At 58.5% G+C, this 20,047-nt stretch overlaps 2 protein-coding genes across 5 annotated transcripts; both read right to left on the bottom strand.

Annotated features, from left to right (window-relative positions):
• Positions 1-4,530: 4,530 nt before the first annotated feature.
• DNLZ (DNL-type zinc finger) lies at positions 4,531-6,714 on the bottom strand. Its single transcript, XM_019475667.2, has 3 exons — positions 6,234-6,714; positions 5,969-6,108; positions 4,531-4,921 (listed from the first exon to the last, which is right to left on the bottom strand). The coding sequence occupies exons 1-3, from the start codon at positions 6,675-6,677 to the stop codon at positions 4,750-4,752; spliced, it is 756 nt and encodes a 251-aa protein (XP_019331212.1). The 5' UTR covers positions 6,678-6,714; the 3' UTR covers positions 4,531-4,749.
• Positions 6,715-7,186: 472 nt separating this feature from the next.
• On the bottom strand, positions 7,187-19,988 carry CARD9 (caspase recruitment domain family member 9). Of its 4 annotated transcripts, none has more exons than XM_006278556.4 (13): positions 16,780-19,988; positions 15,221-15,464; positions 14,757-14,894; positions 13,841-14,166; positions 13,440-13,619; positions 12,883-13,011; positions 12,122-12,247; positions 11,853-12,035; positions 11,321-11,362; positions 10,723-10,768; positions 9,243-9,313; positions 8,304-8,380; positions 7,187-7,481 (listed from the first exon to the last, which is right to left on the bottom strand). In XM_006278556.4, exons 2-13 carry the CDS (start codon positions 15,402-15,404, stop codon positions 7,385-7,387), a joined length of 1,599 nt encoding a protein of 532 aa, XP_006278618.2. In that variant the 5' UTR covers positions 15,405-15,464; positions 16,780-19,988; the 3' UTR covers positions 7,187-7,384. The 4 variants fall into 4 exon arrangements, 3 of the variants coding, with proteins under 3 accessions (XP_006278618.2, XP_019331209.1, XP_019331210.1); XR_002086468.2 differs by lacking the exon at positions 7,187-7,481 and adding an exon at positions 7,488-7,797 and having other exon boundaries at positions 7,914-8,380; XM_019475664.2 differs by lacking the exon at positions 11,321-11,362.
• Positions 19,989-20,047: the final 59 nt, after the last annotated feature.

The raw sequence follows: 20,047 nt of genomic DNA, 5'->3' as shown, positions 1-20,047 counted from the left end.
TGTCTGCCCTCGCTGGCTTGCGCACCCGGCGCTCCTGGGGGAGCCGGGCTGTCTGGCAAGTGATGCTGGACAGCAGCTCTCAGGCCAGGGCACAGCTGGACTCCGCAGCCTGGCGCACTCGGGGCGGGGAGGTGCGTGCGAGGGGTCTGAGCACAGATGTCACAAGCCCGAGACTCGGCAGCGACGGAGCCGGGAGCCTGTGCCCTTCAGGGAGCCTCTCGCCTCGCTGTCCCTCGTCGTTAGGGACGAGCCGGCCCAGCGGAGAGCAGGTGGTGTTTGTGTGTGGCGCCGAGGGAAGTGTCCCTGCTCCGGCCTGCGGGTCACGTGGAGCAGGGGCCGGCCACGTGTACCGCTATTAACGGGCGTGGGAGGGGGGCTGAGGGTCCCCAGTGGTGGGGCAATCTGCTGGGACCAAAGCAGCAGGAATCTGTCTAGCCAGGCAGCATAAGGCTGGGGCACATCAGGCAGCCAGCCCAGGCACCAGGCCTTGCATTGCAGCCCCCCTCTTTGCATCCAGCCACATGACCTTTGCAGGGGCCGGGTGCATGCCATGCAAGGCACAGCCCACCAGGTCTGGGCTGGGGGACTTCAGCGGGTCCCAAAGGAGCTGGCCACAGGCTGGACCATCCGCAGGGGCCAAGGAGCTCCATCCCACCCTTGGGGAAGCTGGGAGAGGGGAGCCTGGGTCCAGCAAAAGCCAGCCAGCCCACATCACGGTGCAGGAGGCAGGGCACCAAGGACTCGGCCCTGCCTGAAGCTGCTGCCCTGGGGGCAGGGACCGGGCCTCAGCCTCAGCAAATGCAGAGGTCTGGCCAGGTTGCGATGGCAGCACCACAAGGGCTGCTAGGTCCCACTCCCCATCTGCCATCCCTGAGGACTGAGCTGCCAAGCGCCCTGGGTGCAGGGGGGAGCCTTGCCTGCCAGGGGAGAGCAGGGTGGGCAGGCCTGAGGGGCTGCCTAGCTGGCTGGGGCGAGCCGTGCTGGGTGCAAGGTGTTGCAGATGCACAACTGTCCCAGGACCCAGCCACCAGCCCCCAGGCTTGCCCAGCCCATGCTGACGCCCACTCACCTGCCGCACTCGCTAGGACACGTCCTCTGCGGAGGGGCTGGTCGTGCTGCTTCCTCCCAGCAGGCTCGCAGGAGGCTGCAGTGCCTCCTCCTTCTGTAGCACTTCTGCTCCCCGTGTCTGCTGGCCAGGGCATCCCATCCTGGAGCAGGGTCTGGGGGCAGCCCAGGGCCAGCTTAGGCTGCACTTCAAACACCTGTGGAGGTGGGAGAGGAGGCATTTGTCAGGTGTTGGAGCCAGGGACACCAGGCAGCTGCGGAGACAGGTGCCCCTCGCAGCCTGGCAGAGGCTCAGCTCCTCCCTGGAGCACCACTGCACTGGCTCCCTCCATCCACCCTGCTCTGTGCTCCAAAGCCCTTGGGAACAGCAGCACTCGGGAGGTGCTGTCTCCTGCAGCAAAGCAGCCAGGGCTGCTCCACGTGCCCCGCACGGTCGCTCCCTAACTGCCCCATGTCATCCAGCTGCAGCCGGGCAGCAGGACACGACTGCCCAGGGCGAGCACTTCCTGTCGGGCTAGAAGGGGCCTTGAAGCTGCAGCCGGGCAGGCTTAGGGCTTCTCCTGGACCCCCAAGACCTCGTGCCCATCGCTTGGCTGAGCCTGGCGTTCCCAGCGTGTCCTGGGCTGGTGACATCCACGGACGTGGAAAGCGCCCCTGGGAGACTGGGTTAAATCCCCAGCTGGGGCCAATGGGAACATCACGCTTGGATGCCCACCTACACCAGACTGCCCCCAGTATCTGGGCTCCGGGAGGGAGGGCCAGGGAGGCCCAGGCAGTGTTTGCAACAGCAGCCGGCGCAGCGGACCCTGCGGCCCCCTCCTCCAGTGCTGGGTGGGCCCAACCCAGCACAGAGCCAGCGACCCGGGCATGCAGGGTGGCACCGAGGAAGGGAATCACCGACTGTCACAGCAAGGGCGGGCAAGAAGAGAGATGGGGAGACGGGACTCCTGGCTCCGTCCCCGGCTGGGAAAGGCTGGGTAATGCACTGGGCTGCGGCTCAGGAGAGTGACCGACTGTTGGATGACTCTGGGCATCCCTGGCCAAGCCCAGACCCACGTGCTGGACAGGAAGGACCGTTTCCTGGCCATGGGGATCCCGAGCTACTATGCTCCTGAACTGGATCACCCCTATGCCCGTGTGTGGAGGCAGGGTGCTGGGAGGCGTGGGCATGGGCAGCAACCGAGCAGGGAGCCTGTTCCCCAGCATGGCACCATGCGCTGGGAACATCACCTGGGCCCCAGAAGGAGCTGGATGGGCAGCACTACCAGGTTGCTGCCACCCCATCTCCCTGCCCTGGTAGCCATCTCCTCTCTGCCTCCCCCAGAAGGGGCAAGACCCCCTGCAGCGCACACCTTCCCCAGCTGCCAGTGCCATCCCCAGCTCACATCCCCTGCACTGGAGAGACTCCAGCTCCCCTGGCTAGTGCCCACGCTCTTCGCTGTCATGACCCCGAAACACCCCCGAGCGGTTCTGGTGCAGGAGGAGAGAAGATGCAGGGATGAGCGACATGGCTGCGGGGAGGGGCGTCCAGATGAGGAGAGGCTAAGCGAGCCAGGCCTGGTCCCGTTAGAAGACAGATGCTTGGAGGGGGTGGGGCAGGAGAAGGGCTCAGAAAATACTAAATGGCGAAGAAGGATTTATTAGCGACTGCCTGCCCCAGGCGAGGAGGGGCCATCACAAGGAAGAGTTTAAGAGAACATCCTTGTGTTCCTTCGCCCCACGGGAGCATCTGCAATGCTGCTGCGGGACACAGGAGATTGGGCAAGACAGACCCAGCCCATGCCAGTCTTATCACAGAGCTGGAAAGGATCTCCCCCCTTCCCCACCCCTGGAGGTCCCATCGAGTCCAACCCCCTGCCTGAGGCAGCGTCATCCCTATCCAAACCATCTCATACAACCATCACATAAACTTCTCATCAAACTACCCTCAACCCTGACACAACACAGACCGAACACCCGAACCTGGCACAGGTAAAGCAGGGGAGCCTTGGCCACCACCGTCCTGCTTCTCTCTTCCATGTTAGCAATGTTCTTCCTTTGAGAAGAGCTCAGAGCACCGCGGGCCCTGATGCACGCGATGCTGCAGCCTCCTGCTGGACATCTCCATGTTCACCGTGTGAATCCTGCTGCAAAACCTCCATGCAGCGGCCCTGGGAGGATGTTGAGGCACCCTGATTGGGAAACACAGCTTTAGAGGGACCAGCTGCAAGCCCTTAATGCTCCCAGCACCAGCCCCTCCCTGGTCCCTGCTTTGCTCACTGCTGAAATTAGCTTTATCCTTGCAGCTGTGAATGCACCCACTGCTCCAAACTACACCCATGGTCCCATAAAAGGTGTCACTAGAAAAAACACCCCTTCCCCTCCTGCATCCCCTGGAGCACGAGCTGGCACTGCACACACTTTCCTTCCCTGCACCCACACTGGGACACAAGGGATTTGGGAAGGGCGGTGTATCAGTCTAAGAAATCAAATAAAACAGCCTTGATCAAACCAGCTCCATGTTTGGGAGCAGTTAGGCAGGCTTTTATGCACAAAATGCTCTTTCTTAGGTCTGGGACAGGTAGACACAGTGTCTTTTGGGGTTTTTTTTTCCTCCCCAGAGGGGAAGAGAAGGACTTTTTGTGCATGAAAGCCTGCCTAACAATCACTCCCAAATATTGCTGGTTTAATAAAAGATCTTACTAAACAAACCCAGCTTCTTATACAAGACTATGGTCCTACAACATGCAATTGAGGCTGTAATTTGCATACCCCTCCAGCCCTGCGATCTTCAGCCTTTTTCATGTGAATGCACAGCCTTGCTAGCAGGCACCGAACACAGCTCCAGAGGAGGAACTACAAATCTACTGCCTGGAAGGTAGCAACCACCCAGCTTGCGACTTACTCTTGGGCTGGTTCCCCCGGCAGGGGACCGATGGAGAATGGAGGAGGAGGAAGGGGGGTCTCCAATCCAGGCTCTGCAGCATCCTGCATCCTCCTGCCAACCCTCCTTGCAGGACTGCAGCCAGACACCAAATGAGCCAAGCCATTGGACTGCAGTTTCCCCTCAAGAAAGCAGGTCGTACAGACACACGTGCACCTCGGAAGTCATTCAGCAGAGAAAGCAAAGCAACGAGCAGGAGGCGTGCTTCCCTACAGCAGGATCACTTTGGTTTGCAAGCACAAACACGTTAAGGGCCCAGACACAGCTGGGGGAAGAATCAGGCCCTTTGCAGCATTTCTGCTCATGTACAGCACCTGTGAAACTAGCCTTACCATGTGCCTGGGTGCAGATGGAGGTGAGGGCTGCACAGCACCATAGATTTAATAGATTTTAGGGTCAGAAGGGATCTATTAGATCAAGTCCGCCCCCTGCCCTGGGCAGGAAAGAGTGCTGGGTTCAGATGATAGTGATTTACCTTCTGGGCGTACCCATATTAGCAAAGAACGAGGCTTGGAAAGAAAGAGCAGCACAAGAGCCTGCAGCAGAAGTAAATCTGGTTTTAAAATCAATCGTGTGTAACAAAGGTCTCAAGTCCAGTACAAACACGCGGCCGATCTCGGGTTAAACAGCCCAGTGCCAAGTTAAGAAATCAACCGGAGGACAAGGCTTTTGTGCGGCTGAATTTATTTACAAGAACCATGCACGTCTGAAAAGCACAACGTGGCGCTGTGGTCTCTCTATCCCCAGGGACAACCCGGGGATCAGGTCGGGTCCCTGCCTCCGGACTCAGGGGAGCCTCCCCCACCGTCTCCCTCTGTGGGGTGGCTTTGGGGCGCTGCGTCCGCTGCGTTCTCCAGGAGCAGCTCCAAGGCGTCCTCGCCGACCACACGCCTCACCTTCTCCCCCTTGGCCGCAAGGATTTCCTCGATATTCCTTCGAGGCAAGGTAAAAACCAACAGTGACAAGGCAAGGGGGGCTGCGTGGAGACGCTTTGTTTTTACCCTCAATACACGTTTTAAATTCTGAACACGAGCCCAACGTTTGCCCCCAACCGCAGCTATCTGGGAAGCTACGTTCATCCTACGACACTTCAATTTGGCAACTGCAGCTATGGAGGGTTGTAGCCCTAATGGTCTGGAGGAAAAAGCAATCAGGACTCGTGGTAGAGGCGATATCTTTTATTAGACCAACTAGATTTTTGCAGAAGAAAAAGTCGTGAATTGCAAGCTTTTGGGCACAAACACCCTTTGTCGGGCATGAACGACACCTGGATACCTGACACATGGGAGATATCGAATTGTAGCTGATTTTTAAAAATGAAATCTTCACGATGTCACAAGGGGGAAGCATCTTTGACCACCTGAAACCTGAGACTCTGCTCCTGCCGTTGTTCAAGGTCATTTGCATCATCCCAGATCCTCACAACAGAGCTCAGGGACACCTTACCAGCTATGAACTGCCTCCCAGAGGAGTTTTCCATCTATTGGCTCCTCGGTGAAACCCTCCGAAATATGAACTTGCATTTCTACCCAGGAGAACTTTTACAGTCTTTTCTCCGACGCCTGCTGAAGGGTGCTTGTCCCTGAAAGCTTGCAATTAAGGACCTTTCTTTTTTTGCAAAAATCTAGTTGGTTTACTAAAAGATATCGTTTCTCCCACTGATTATGGAGGGCAGGAATTTTTAAGGGAGTCGGACACTGCTGAAATGCAACAGGATTTAATAAGTCCCTCATAGGAAACAAAAAGAGTCGCATCCAACCATCTGTCTGGGGCAGCACCTGCGATACAGCGCGTGTCCTCGCTGTCTCGGTGCCACACGCTGGGTCGTGCTCGACTAAGCGTGACCGACGTGGAGCAGAGAAGCCCCCCAGCAATAACCCTCCTCCAAACGAACCAGGTTAAGAGCACGCCAAAGCCACGACGAGCTCAACCCGGTTCGGACGGGTGAAAGGCCTGGCTCGCTGCTCCCGGGACTCCTACCTTTTCCCTTCCAAATCTGTGAACCATCCCAGGTTATCCGCTATGACGTGGTGGTTCTGGCAGCCGGGACATGTCACTATCACCACTCCCTGGTGGTACGCTACTTTGGAGATGGTTTTCGCGGATCTCGTCTTGCAAACCTAGAGAGCAAGGAAGGAAGTTCAGCATCAAGGTGCTCACGAGGGTTCGGGGTTTTCTTTCCCCCGTTCCCGCAGGAAGAATCATTTGAAAACGCAGGGGTTCGTAGCTCAACGGAGACGCGAACCCGCTGCTGGAGTCCGACGCGCCCGGCGGGTTCGGTCCCGACTTTGCTTGCGGTGTTAAATGCCGGGCAGGAAGGAGGCGGTTTTAGGTGTATTTGGGGCAGGGTTTCAAGGCCTGTCCTCGGGAGAAAGTGGCAAAGGAGGCGAGTCTCTTCCGAACGGGCAGGACGCTGGTCACTGCTGGGCCGGGCGTCAGCGAGGCGTCGGGGCGAGGGGCAGAACGGGAGGAAACGATACTCATGGGCCGCCCTGCCCTGCCCTGTCCCCGTCCCCTTCCGCACGCCAGGGGCCAGGCGGGGCTGGGAAAGCTCCAGCCCCAACCCCGAGCTCCCTGGGCCCGAGCTGAGGGATCTCCTGGCACTGTTCCCTGCGTGCACCCCCCCACGAGTGCACCCTGCTATGCATGCACCCCACTTTGCACCCCTCTGCACGCACCCCCCATGCATGCACCCTGCTCTGCATGCACCCCACTTTGCATCCTGCTATGCGTGCGCCCCCGCGCACGTCCTTGCACGCACCTGGCACGTGTAAACCAGGCGGTAGCGGGCGACGACCCCTCCTACGGCGCTGCCGGCCCCCCCCCGCGCGCCGCCCCCGGCCCCGGCCCCCCCGCGCCGCGGCGCCCCCTGCAGGAGCGCCCGGCGCGAGGCGCCCCCGGCCGCCAGCAGCAGCGCGCGCCCGGCCGCCCGCAGCATCCCGTCGGCCCTTGCGCTCGGAAGGGGCGGGCACTCGAGGGTGCCGCCGCCGCCATCTTGGATGCGGGCAGCTTGCCCGGGCTTGCTCCCCCTGCTGGGCGGGTAGGGCGCAGGGGTCATCCCCCCCCGCGGGCGGGCACGTGCTCGAGCCCCTGCAGCCCCTGCCCACAGGCCCCGACCAGAGACTCAGCACCTGGACGTAGGCGCGCGAGCTGCCCCCCCCGTGTCCTCGCCCACACAACACAACTCACACCCGTTGCTCAAGCCCATGCAAGCATTTACTAGAGACCCGGGCCCGCCGGAGGGGCTCCCAGCCGGTGGGCAGCGAGGCCGGGCGCCGGGGTCCAGCCGGGCGCCTTTAGCTGCGGAGCGCCGTCGAGGCGTTTCGGAGGCTTTGGGTGCCCGCGCAATCAGTTCGCAGGGCAGGGCAGGGCAGGGCACGGGCGCCTGGCGGGCGGTCAGGGCCCTTCCGTGTCCGTGTTGTCGCTGCCGGTGGTGTTGTCCCAGTCGGCTTCGTGCTGCTGGTGCTTCCTCCCCCTCCGCATTGCCCTCTTTCTGTGAACGGGACGAGACCCTTCCTTTACGGGGCGGCCCTGCCCGCGCGCCCCCCGCCTCGGCACGGCCCCGGGAGCCCCGGGCACCGCCCGCAGCCCCCGGGGATCGACTCGGTTTGCGTGCGGGGCCGCTCGACCCCCCGGCACGGCAACCCCGAGGGCCTAACTCTGCCTAGGGCAAATGTCGGCGCGCGGTCCTGCCTGTCACCGCCTGCACGAATCTGGGGCACGTTTCGAGCACGGCAGCCCTCCAGCACGCAGCGCGGGCCGGGACGGATATTTCCTCCATACCGACAAACCGGTTTTAGTCTGGCGTCCTAAACACGCACGAAGGAAGGATGCTAGAAATTAATGACCGGGAAGCTGCTCTTTTTACGAGGACCAGGGCAGTGACTGGTGCGGCCATCTCCCTCCCTTGAATCGTGTCCTTTACCGTGCTACGTGCCCAGTGCCATCCGCGGCCAGGAGGGTCCCAAGGCAGGCAGAGGCACGTGGCGTTTTGTGGATCGGGCGCATCACCGGCTCCCAGACGTGCTAAAGGGAGCCTGGGACCTCAAGGGCGGCAGGATGCAACCCTGTTGCACGAGCAGCTCCTGTACTGTGAGGATCAGTAAAAGGGGGTGAAGCTGCCTAGGCATTTACGACCTCGCGTCATTCTCGACCTCCTCGGTCAGAGCCGATGCGGGACCTCGAGGGCCTGAGCTAAGGCAGGAGGTAGCGCGCTCGTCTCCTCCACCGACCAAGCGCGGAGGGGGACACCACCCACACTGGTCAGCAGATCACACAACCGTGGCACAAGCGGTCCTTAAAGCACAGACCAGACCTTCGGTAATGCTCAAAGCTGTCCTTCATCCGCCGCCGCTCCTTCTCCGGCAGCTCCCCGTTGGGTGGGCTGCGGTCCTGCCAAGGAAAGGAAAGCAAAGCCTGGTCTGGTCAAAGTTCGGGGTCCCGGGGTCCACATCAGACCAGACACCGAATGGAGGGCGAGACACAAGAGAGGTGGGGGAAGAGAGCCTGGACACCCGCCTCCCATCTGGCGCCTGCTCGCTGACTTCCTTTCCCACCGTTTCCCAGCAGCAACACGGCTGCTTATTTTCAAACGAGAGAGAAAATGAACCGAGGCCAGAAGCACAGGGCGGGGGGCGCTCCGAGACGACATCCATCATCACCGCTCCCTGGAGCCTCCCCTGGCTGTGCTGGTAGCTCTTCACACCCACCCGGCCCCTGGGGCGAGTTCCAGCCTGGAGTATTTGCTCCTGAGCCGTCAGTAAATCACCACTGCGTGGCAGCATCATGCTCAGGCCCAGCCTGCACACTTGGCACCCTACCGCCTCGCGCTGAAGGCTGTCAGAGCGATACAGCGGATCCTACATCACTCCTCCTCTTCCTCCCCTACTGCCGCGCTGCCCTGTAACTGAGGGGTAGTATCAAGGCAGCTGGGCTCTCGGGGCAGCGGGAACATGGGGGCAGCAGTGACTTCTGGCTGCCGCAGCCTGATTCTTCCCACTTTACACTGACACCAGCATGCCCTGGGGTACCTATGGCAAAGCTACCGTCTCCAAACAGCATCCTGAGACCATCCGCTACACCCGTCCACGTGCTGGCCAGGCAGATTGAGAATGAACCGGCCAGACCTGCTGTTTAGGGGATGCGGGAGGGCTGTTTGGTGCTGTAACAGGCTGCTCAAATGGGCATAAAGTCAGGAGCATCAAAAGGTCACAAAAAGGGTTCATGGGACTGAGCGGTGATCAACGATTCTTACATTTGGCGCCTGCAACAGCGATGTGCTCTCCAAGTCACTAAATGGCTGGTCCTGCCCCTCCAGGCGGTCTTCTGCGAGGGAAAGAGAGCAGATGGGGTCACCACTCTCCATGGGACATCAGCAGCGTTCCCAGCCCCCCTGGACGGGGAGAGAAGAGACTAAAGATGCTCCAAGATCACTGTTAGGCCTGCCTGTTCCCAACCTCACTGGACCGGGAGAGAGACTAGAGATACTTCAAGGTAACTGTTAGGCCTACCCACTCCTATAACCAAATAAAACCAGTTTAAAGTTAGAGCAATTTTTCTCTGCTTATGCCTGTCTGCATCTACACTGGGGTAACAGCTGTACTGGAACCATGTCTGCTGGTATAGTTTAATGCTGGTCTAACTCTTCTGTCTGCACTCAAACAGGGAGTTAAACCCAGCTGACCCATGTCCGCACTGGCTGCTGGGCCACCTAAACCCGAGGGCCAGCACCGTGATTCAGCGCTCCCGAGTGGTTTAGCAAGGCTGTCCCCACAAAGCCACGCCACTCAGGGGCAAGCCTTTCCACTCGCAGCCAGCTCCATGCCCCTGTGACCATGGGCCTTCCTGAATGGAGGAAAAACTGATTTGGGCGGAAGTAGGCAGGCTGGCTCCCACCCCGCCCGCCTGGTTTTCCTCCTCCGCTTCACGTGCTCCGTGAGTGCGTTTCCAGGCCATGGGGCAGCCTGCCAGGCCATCCGCGCTGCTGCAGCATTTCCACTCCAGGCACCGCAAAAGCAGAAGTGAGGGGCGAGTGTCAGTGCTGCTGTTCTGCTTTTGTCCAAGCCCGAGTGACGGGAGCCTGCTCTGGGGGGAAAATCCCTGGGGTGCGGCTGAGCTGGCAGGAAGGACAACGGATCTGCCACTGACTGGCAGGGAAAGCAAGCAGCACACCCCAACCTCTGAAAGATGCTGAGTGCCTGCCTCGACCACTGACCTCCCAGGCTCTGGGTGTGCCCCCTTCTCTCGGGCAGCCCTGCCCATTCTCCCCAAAACTACGTGCATCCCGGCTGCCTCCTACCCAGCTGGGATCGAGATCCAGGAGAAAGGTCCCCTCTCATGCTTTTGCACTCAACAGACCTTGCACATCCTTCCAGCTGCAGCTCATGCTCTGGGAGCCTTCCCAGAACAGCACCACGTTTCGGGATGTGACAGACCTACCCCTGCCCCGGGCTGGATGTCACCTCCTTTTAGAAACAGGCTGGACTGATGTACAGAGGGAGGGTGAGGGATTCTGCATGCCTGGGGGTCCCCACAGGGAACTGCTGAGTACCCACCCTCCAAGAAGCAGGCACCTCCCGTGTCTCTCGAGCCAGGTCACCCAGTACCGCTAACAGGTTTCCAACACTCCAGCCCAGATGACTTGTTCGGGCCACAAAGGTACAAAGAAACAGGTGTTCCCCACCTCCAGCCACCTGCTTTAAACCCCCAGGACATGCCCTGCCAGGTTCTCTTACTCTTATCAGAGAGCTGCGGGTGCTCCAGGTTTCTGGGCAGAGAAAGCTGGGGGATGAAAAGAAACAAGTGTCTTGTGGGGAACAGCAGTGCTCACTTCCCTGTGCTCTGCTCCCAGAACAAGGACAACCCAGGGCACAGGGCAGCACCAGCTTCCCTCTCCTGACCAGCGAGTCAGGTGGCTGGCTGGCGCTGCCTTTCCTCCCTAGCACGGCTGTCCCTCCAACCTGGCATCACCTGATGGATGCAGGCGTGAGGCATGAATTAAGTGTGTTATCCCATTAAAGGGCCCCCAATGCTGTTGCAGTTGCATCTCTGCCATTTGGATGGTGTGCCCCCCTGGTGAGTCACAGCCCCTCCTGAGCTGCCTCCGGGATAGGGAAAGCAGCCCCTTTGGATCACAGACTGAACACAACATGCCAGACGGAATTGCTGGCTCTGACTTGGCGTCAGCTCAAGTAGCTCAGAGAGGCAGGAGCTAGGATTGCTGGGGAAGACTAGGGGGATTCTCCAGAGCTGTGTCCTGCATGGAGCAGAGCCAGGATGTCCCAAGGTCTTTCAGTCGGCAGCTGGACAACAGCAGGTCAGTGACCTACTCACCTCCTGGGAGCTCCAGGAGGAGGTGTCGTCCGGGTCAGAGGTCTGGAAGGTGCAAAGACAAAGGGGTCGGGGATCTGCTCTGCCAGCCCAATGCGAAGTAAGCCAGAGGCAGTGGCAGCCCATGGGAAGAGGGGAGGCCCATGCTCCTCTGCACCCTGCCTGCCCAGCTGCGGGGCACATGGTGCCGCACTGTGGGACACGGACGTCTGCCCACCCTGCTCTGGGACACCTGACTGATTTGGGCCTGGGTCTCCATGTGGGATTCAGTACCTGGCAGCCAGAGGCTAGCCTGGCTGCGCAAGGGCAACCCCCTTGTGCACAGGCTAGCCCCCACAGGCAAGACTGGCTTGCTGGAGCTTGTCTAGGGTGAACTTGCCTGGACCCCAAGCCAGCTGCACCCTGTCTGAACCCAGGGGTTGCAAGCAGCTGCAGGACTGAGGCAATGTCCGAATGCAGGGAGTGTCAGGGGCTGGAGTGGAGAAGCGCTCCCAGTCAGAGCCCAGCTGGGCAGGGGGGTGCCTTGCAGACCTACCAACGCATGGGGCTCCAGGCGCAGCTTGGCCTCCATGGCTAGGAGCTGGCTCTCCTTCTGGAACAGCTGGAGCTGCAGCTCATCGCACCGCTCCCCCAGCTCCCGGACCTGCTTGCGGTAGGCATCCTTCTCCACCAGGCTCTTAGAGAACTGCGTGTGGAACTGCTCACGGGTCAGCAGTGCCTAGCAGCAGAGCGGGACAGCAAGGTGTCACTGACAGTGCTGGACAGCTCTGGAGAGACAAGGCCCTGAGAAGGCCGGGCCATCACCTGGTCCCTCTCTGCAGCCACCTCCTCCATCTGCTTCAGGATGGACTCGATGCGGTCCTTGTACATCTGCAAGTCCTTCTTCAGCGCCAGGCTCTGCAGCTCCAGCAGCTCCTTCTCCACATTATGCTGGTAGGGAAGCACAAAAGCACCAAGCTCCCACTGTACCAGGGCAGCCGGAGCCCAGCTACAGCCTGACATAGGGTTTGGGTAGACACGAAGCAAGGACACCATGACAGGGCTGAGGGATGGACAGAGTGTCCTGACAAACATCCATGAGAAACGCTCCTGCCCTGGGATACTGCACAGGCTGTTAATGGACGGTCACAGCCACTACTAGGCAGCACAGCTAAATGCCAAGCTCGCTGGAGACCAAAGCTTTCTGCGAGCATGACCTTCCTGGGCAGAGCACGGTCCAAGGCCCCATGAGACCTGTGCAAAGGGCCTGTCTCTGCCCCAGGCTGGCTGAGCTACCATGGACCGATGCCATAGCTTCTCAAGGTATCCTTCAGAGGGCTTTAAGGTGCAAGGGAAAGCGGCCCCTCGGCTGGCAGCAGCAGGACAGTTACCTGCAGTGACCGGAGAGCTGGGGACCGTGTCACCATCCCAACATCAGAGGGGCCACGTACCTACCACAGGCAGGGAGCCCCCTGCTCACTCACACTGCTGCTACCTTGGATCCTCCCTGCTCAAAGGGGCAGCAAGTGGGTCCCTGGCTCTCTGCAGGCTGGACCCCCTCCTTGCTCCCTGCCCTGGCCACACACCTTGTCCTGCAACACCTCGGCTTGGCGCAGCTGCTTGCGTAGGCTGTAGATGGTTTCCACAAGCTCCTGCCGCTCTTCCAGGGCCTGAACGTATAGGCTGCTCTTCTCTGAGCTCCCCACTGTGGCCACCTTTAGGGAACGAGCGCTACAGTGAGGCGCAAACGCCTTCACCCTCCACCTGAAGGGCTCTGGCTGGGAGAGATCCTACCCCGGCGCATAGGACTGTCCCTAGCTGCTCAGACCAGGACAGAGCCTGACAGGCCAGGACTTGTGTCCTCCACTGCTGTGCCCTCTGCATTATGGGGGGGAAAGGCAGCTGCAATGCGGTCCAGGCTGGTGTGGTTCACAGGTCCCCAGTGCTGCCTCCCAGGCTGCCGTTTCTGCTATCTCCACCCTCTGATCCCAGCTGTGTCAAACCTCACCTGAATGCAGCCCAGACACTGGCCCTGGGGTCCCTCCCCCTCAAACACCTGAGCCTCTGGCCGCTAAAGAGAGCATCCCCTCTTGCCCCTACCAGAAATGACTTGTCCCATCTCGCACCCCCGCCTGCCTGAGACCTGCAGCGTGTTCTCCAGCTCCTGGTTCTTGGCCAGCAGCAGCTCCTTCTCCCGCTGGATCTCCCACACCACCTCATGGCTCGGGCGCTGCTCCATGGCGTGCTTCAGCTTCATCGTGTGCTTCCGTTCCAGGTTACAGTCATCCTCTGCCTTCATCAGGTTGTGCCGCAGCCGGTCGACCTGGGGAGGCACAGGGCCAGGCTGATGGGGCGCTGAGTCAGCGTCATGGAGGCGACCATGTCCTGACTTCAGATGAATGCTGCTCCCCTTGCCTGAAGGATCTGCAGCATCCCAGGCGTTCCCCTCCTCAGCCCAGCCCCTGCCATCAGCACTCAGGACACAGAGCAAGAGAGGCTCCAGTGTCCTCGCTCAGCCCCCACCCCGGGGACGGGCCAGCACACCTCCAGCTGCAGGTCACGGTTCCTCATGAGGGCCGTGCTCTTCTCCTCGCTCTGCTTGGCGTAGCTCATAGCCAGGTCATAGTTGTCATCCTTGGCCCTGCGCAGCTCCTGGCTGAGGCTGTCCCGTTCCTCCTTCATCTTCTGGGCCCGCTCTTGGTGCTTGCGCAGCAGGCTGTCCCGCACTCGCATCTCCTTGAGCAGGTCCTCCTTGGCACGCAGCCACAGGCTCAGCTCCTGCGCCTTCCTCCTTTCCTCCTGCACGGCACCCTGCAGCTTGGTGATCTCGTTCATCAGCAGCTGGCTCAGGCCCGACTCCCCGGCATTGTCTGTCCGGCAGAGAGACCCGTCACCCTGCATGTTCTCGGCCTGGGGGGCCACTGTCTGGCTAACAGCGTGTCTGGAGCTGCTGACCACAGGGCCATACCAGGATAACTCCCTCTCCCCCCCCAGCCATCATGGTCACAGGCAGTGTGCTCAGGGCCACAGGGACATAAAGAGTTATCAGAGCAAGGGTGAGAAAAGGCCCCTTGGCCGCAGCTCTGTCCTGCCTCCAAGGATGAGGGCATGCCGGGGGCTTCAGAGCAGACTCCCCAGCAACTCCCCCAGGGCAGACTTCCAGGAGGTTTGACCACGGGCACCAGGACTGGAGTCCACGGGGGTCCCATGTTTCCTCTCTTCTCCCAGGTGGCTTGCCACTGAGCTTGACAGCACAAGCAGACATCACGTGGCTCTGGATGTTGGCCATCCATGGGGGATGCCACTGAGGGACTGAGGGCTGGGAAGCAGCTTGCCCTTCAGGCCAGGCTCTGCCTGCAGGAGGCGGTGGGGACTGGTGTTCAACACCTGACCGCCACATGCCCCCTACATGCAGAGCAGCACCCACCACTTGCCAGCTCACCCCCGATGCGGGCGTTACCTAGGATCAGAGAGAAGACCCTGCTGGGATCCTTGCCCGTGATCTTCTTATAGAGCTGGGGGTAGTACAGCTCCAGGCTTTCCAGGAATGCCTCGAAGCCCTTCTGTCCCGTCCTTTGGAGTATATCCAGGAGGACACCTGCAGGACAAAAATGAGGGCAGAGGCTGTGATGGAGGGGAAGGGCAACAAGTGTTCCCCAAGACAGCCAGACCATAGGACTCATGCATTGAAGCCCCAAGGGTCCAATCCTGTAGACGCAGACCTTGGACTGGCTTTGACAGGCATCTGAGCTGGGGCAGGGGCAGGATCTGGATCTAACCCTGATGGGCTGAGGCCTACGTTAGACTAGAATAGGATGGTATGTGTGTGCGTGCACACGTGTAATAGAGGCTAGGGCAGGAGGGCACTTGGGTGAGCGTGTGGTGCTGTGGTCCCACTGTGGTCACAGGCTTTGTAGCACCCACCTGCTTTCCGCTTGCGGATGACGAGGCTGGGGTCATTAAGCACCTGCTCCTCGTCGTCGTGGCTGATCACCTTGCATTGCCGGAGGTAGGGCGTGAGCCGGGAGGGCTCAATCACTGAGATAAGCTTCACCCGGAAGCTCTCCAAGCGGTGCCAGCAAGTCTCGTCGTCCTCCAGCTCTGACATGGCGGACAGTGAAGTACTGGCAGGCCAGCTCACCTGCAGTCAGAGCAGCTCAGGGGAGGCCTTGCCCCAAGCAGAAAGGGAACATGCTCATTAAATGGAAGGGGATGAGGCTTCCCGCAATAACCCGACAGCCTGTGCATGCTTCATACATGCCACACTTCCCTTCGTGCAGGGAAACGAGCACTTGCTAGCGCAGCCTTGGCTTCTGCTTTCCCCAGCTCATTGCTAGCTGCCGGCAGGGCCTGGGCAAGGGCACCAGAGCTCATATCTAGGAAAGGGAGAGCCTATGGCAGCTGTGACAAAAGCTGCTCTATTGCTTTCCCCAGAGCCAGGCACCTCTTGATTCATTGCCAGGGGGAAGTGAAACTGCCAAGCGTATGCATGGGGAGGAGTGCTGATAAGGGAGCAGCTCCCGTGGTGGTATGTACTCGCAGCGGTAACGCAGCGGTGCACACTGTGTGCTGCCCACTGTCTCGCCTCTGCAGCCCTGGCACGTGGCTTCAGCACAGACAGCAGCATTTCTATAACCCCAGTCACGTTACCAGGAACCATCCCTGCAGGCTGGGCATACTGGAGAGGTTTCCCATGCCTGCAGGTCTCTCTGGCACAGCTGCTCCCAGGAGACACACAGCACACCCCAGCAGCCATTGCCCCATTGAAGGCATTCCCTCCGTGTCCATAAGCCTAAAGGGTGAATCCTCCAGAGCGCCCGAGCACCCGCTCAGCCAGCTGGCACCTTAGGGAACTTTTGCTGGACATCACACAGAGGCTTTTCAGAGGACTGTAGCCACCAGGTGCAGAAGCCAGCTGCTCACACTGGCTACAGCACAACTACCAGTGGTCGACTAGCTTTGTTTGCTGGATGCTCAGTCCAGAGTCAGGGAAGTCAATCAGCTCAGATGTAAGCAGGGAAACAAGCAACAAGCCAGGGCGTCCCTGACCCATCTGTCTAGGACATGAGGAGCAGTTTCCTCTTATGCCTTGTTTTGCCCATTTGGGATCAGATCCTACAGCAAAAGCCCTCACGCAGACCATGGCAAAAAGGTTTGCTGTCGTACCCAAGTCATGTCCAGGGCACAAGTCTGGTCTGTTCCCATGCAGACAGAACTCCCCTCGGGCTCTAGGAAGATTCAAATGGACCGACTGACCGTGCACTTTGCCTGCATATATGGGCAGCAAGGTTAAGTCGGTGCTGAATACCCTTCTCCCTCAGGAAACAGCTGCCCTGCTCAACAGCAAAGCCAGCCCCGGATCCTAGCAGGTAGATGTAGCAATGCATTTCCCTGCCATGGGGCGCTGTGCCCATCCCACTGGATCAAGGAAGCCAGACCTTCATTCCTGCAGCTACAACTCGCTCTCGGTGGCATGGACCAACCTGGGTCTTTGTATCAAGAAGTCTCCTCTTCTCTCAGCCTTAGCGTGGCAGTTCTCCTGCTGTCCAGGCTGGCTCCAGGCAAACCGCTTCCATGACTGCAGCCTTTGATCTTTGGACCAGTGATCGCTCGGGGAACACGATTTCAGAGAGAGAAGAAAGGGGAAACCAGTCAATAACAGCTTTCATTGGAGAAAGAGATAAAAAAAAAAAAAAGAGGAAGCCACAGAAGGGAGGGGGAAAAAAAAAAACAACAAAAAAACTAACCTAGTGGCCATAAGTGCTTTGTATAACTCAGCCCAGACTTGCAGAGGGATGTCAGCCTCTCTGCACTTCAGTTCCCCATCTGTAAAGCATAATTCCCTTGAGGAACAGGTGCTGCAGCCCTACTTAGTGGCTGGAAGACCCATGGATAAGACTCACCGTGTCTCACATGGGAAAAACAGTTTCTGAAGCAGGTTATTGTCCCAGCTCCAAAAGTTATCTGCTTTGTATTTGTGGGGACTGGAGACAGGGAAAAGAACTAGAACCAGAGCTCTTGTTTTAAAAAGACCTAACGGTGCTAAATACAACTGCCATTCAAAGCCAGCCTCACTACCTTGGATACAGCCTTCTCTCAGGCAACATCGGGTTACTTTTGGATGTTGAGTTCGGAGCGGCTGTAGCTGGGATTGACAAGATTGTTTCTGCTAAAAGGTGGCCTTTAATTCTGGGCTTCCACTGACTGTGGCCTTAACCGTGGGTGCTCAGACCTTGGAAAAAAAGTCAAGCTCTACATGTCTCAAGTTGGGCAAAGCAAGGACCCAGGAGTTAACCCTGCGTGTGGAGGGGCGGCCGGGTGGCAAGCACAAGAGGGGATTGCGAGCACGCACGTGGTTTTCCAATGCCCTCTGTGGCCCCTTTTTTTTTTCTGCGCGACCGGTTCTGTTCTTGGAACCGAGGTAAAAAAAAAATCAAAAAAAAAAATCAACCACCCAGGATTTGCCTCAAGCTTGTCGTGTGATGTGATAAGATCTCAAGACAGCTTCCCGCCGGTTCCACTTCCTGAACATCTGAGGCTTCTGGTCAGCGCTGACGGAGGCTCGCTGTCCTCTCCAGACTCTCGGCAGACTCCATCATAGATGCGGGGAGATCAGAGCTGCTCAGTTTCCACAACCCAGTGCTTCCTGCTGTAGGCAATCAGCCTCTGTAGCTACATCAGAGGCCGTGCTTGGCATTAGATACACTGCACATATAGCATTGGAGAAAGGGGGGTCAGAAAAGAAAGTGTCGATTGACAAATCCGGGCAGACCCAGGCTTTCACAGATCCATAGCAATGAGGGCTGGAAGGGACCTCAGGAGGTTGCATCTAGTTCAAGCTCCTGCTCAGAGCAGGAGCAGCCCCAACCACATCATCCCAGCCAAGGCTGTGTCTAGCTGGGTCAAAAACCTCCAAGGGTGGAGACTCTACAACCTCTCTGGGTATCCAGTGCTTCACCACCCTTCTAGTGAGAAAGTTTTTCTGAACATCCAACCTAAACCTTCCTTGCTGCAACTTGAACCCGTTGCTCCTTGCTCTGAGAACAGTCCAGCTCCATCCTCTTTGCAACCAGCCTGCAGGGAGTTAACATCACAATACTTCAGTTCCAGAGTAAAGAACAAGATCCCATCCTTACTCCTAGCCGATTCCTTTATAAACAATTGTAGGAAGCTTTCAGCAGTCCAGAGGCTGCAGGTGCTGCCATGGTACCAGCTGCCAGAAATAGCATTTTATCCCCCCTCACGAATAATAGTATTGAAGCATTTGAGTGTGAAGCAGCAGGAGTTGATATCTACCAAAGGGAAAAAAAACACCCCAACAATTGACTCAACTTTCTCATGTGCATTTGGTTTCTAGGGAAAGGTCCATCATTTCTTGAGTTTGCAATTTCTCATGCACAGCTACGACCTGATGCCAAGGGCTGAGTCAGAGCTCAAGCAACTGTCTTCACTGATGACTTGGGCTGGGCAGGCAGAACCAGCCATGGCGTGTAACGCTGTTGGTGACTCCTGTGATTTGTACACTCCTTGTACCTTATACTCTCTGTTATGTTTCAGATGCAGCGGTTGCCTTTCAGAGCCAAACCCACAGCCTGGGAGTGAAAGGAAAAACAAACCCCGGCTTGTTCAGCAGCCTTACTCCAGAGCCAGGGAACCGTCAGACACACAGGGTGTTTTCACCGGTGCAGCAGAGACAGAGGGGAATGGGCAGTTTCCCCAGCTCCCCCATTCCATCCTCCAAGGACCAGCTACTACAGGGCCTTGAATGGCAATTCACTTCTGTGCCCCATATCCCAAACTACCATGGTCCTGGCTTGTGTGCGCTACGGTCCCTCAACTCTCTTGGCATTCAAGTCACTCGTGACTTTCTTCCAACTCACCATGTCAGTACTAAGCTACCCACGTGGTTGGTTGGAGGAATGTCATGGGCAACAGCTTCATGCTGAGAGTTGAGAGCAAGATATTCAGCTCAGACACCAGAGGTAAGACAGGTTACTACCTCGAGGTCTCCGTCCTGCAGGAACTGCCGCCTCTGCAGCATCCTCAGAGGGCCACAACTGCTACAAAGCTCCAGGTGCCCCTTCAGCCCTGTGTGGATGGACGTGTGCTAAGTGGGGCCTAGAGCTTCAGCTCTGGAGTAAGCGGCGTGAAGGCAGGCGGTTCGTACTGGACTCCAACCAGGCTCCGGGAGGTGAGCGGGAGAGGGAACCACCCTGCCACGTTAGAGCAAAGGAATCAAATTTTATTATAGCACCACAGCGCTCTGGGGATGGCTGACTCTGGTAAGAATAATGCATGTTCAAGACAAAGACTAGGGGGCTTGGATAGCAAGGCCACGTTTCAGGGCATCTCTACAAGCCTGAATCACTGGTGTGGGTCCAGAGAAGTTGGTCCCATTCCTCTGCATTTCCCCTTCTGCCCTGTCATCCATCCAAAGCCCTCAGCAGGCTGTAACTGTCCATCCCCGATCTTGCACAAGACTCCTGTGAGACTTGCACTCCACTTCTGCCTGGGCAGGAAATGGTGATGGGAAGTGATGGACTTGTCAAGGGTTGCAGCAAAGTCCGTGGCAGAGCCCGGAAGAGGAAGCAGGGTCAGGCAGTTTCTGGCATCATAAACCCCAAAGGCTGCCCGCCCCCAGGTCCTGAGCCCGGGTTTTACAGGCTTAAGGCAAGTGAAGTCAACCTGGCTTCTCTCCGAGCATCGAACCCACTCAGGAGAACGCGCGCACGCCATCAGCCAGAGAGCAGC

Source organism: Alligator mississippiensis, chromosome 12, assembly GCF_030867095.1.
Source record: "Alligator mississippiensis isolate rAllMis1 chromosome 12, rAllMis1, whole genome shotgun sequence".
Taxonomy (NCBI): Eukaryota; Metazoa; Chordata; order Crocodylia; family Alligatoridae; genus Alligator; species Alligator mississippiensis.
Note: the sequence above shows the minus strand (reverse complement) of the source record. Positions and strands in the feature narration are given on the sequence as shown.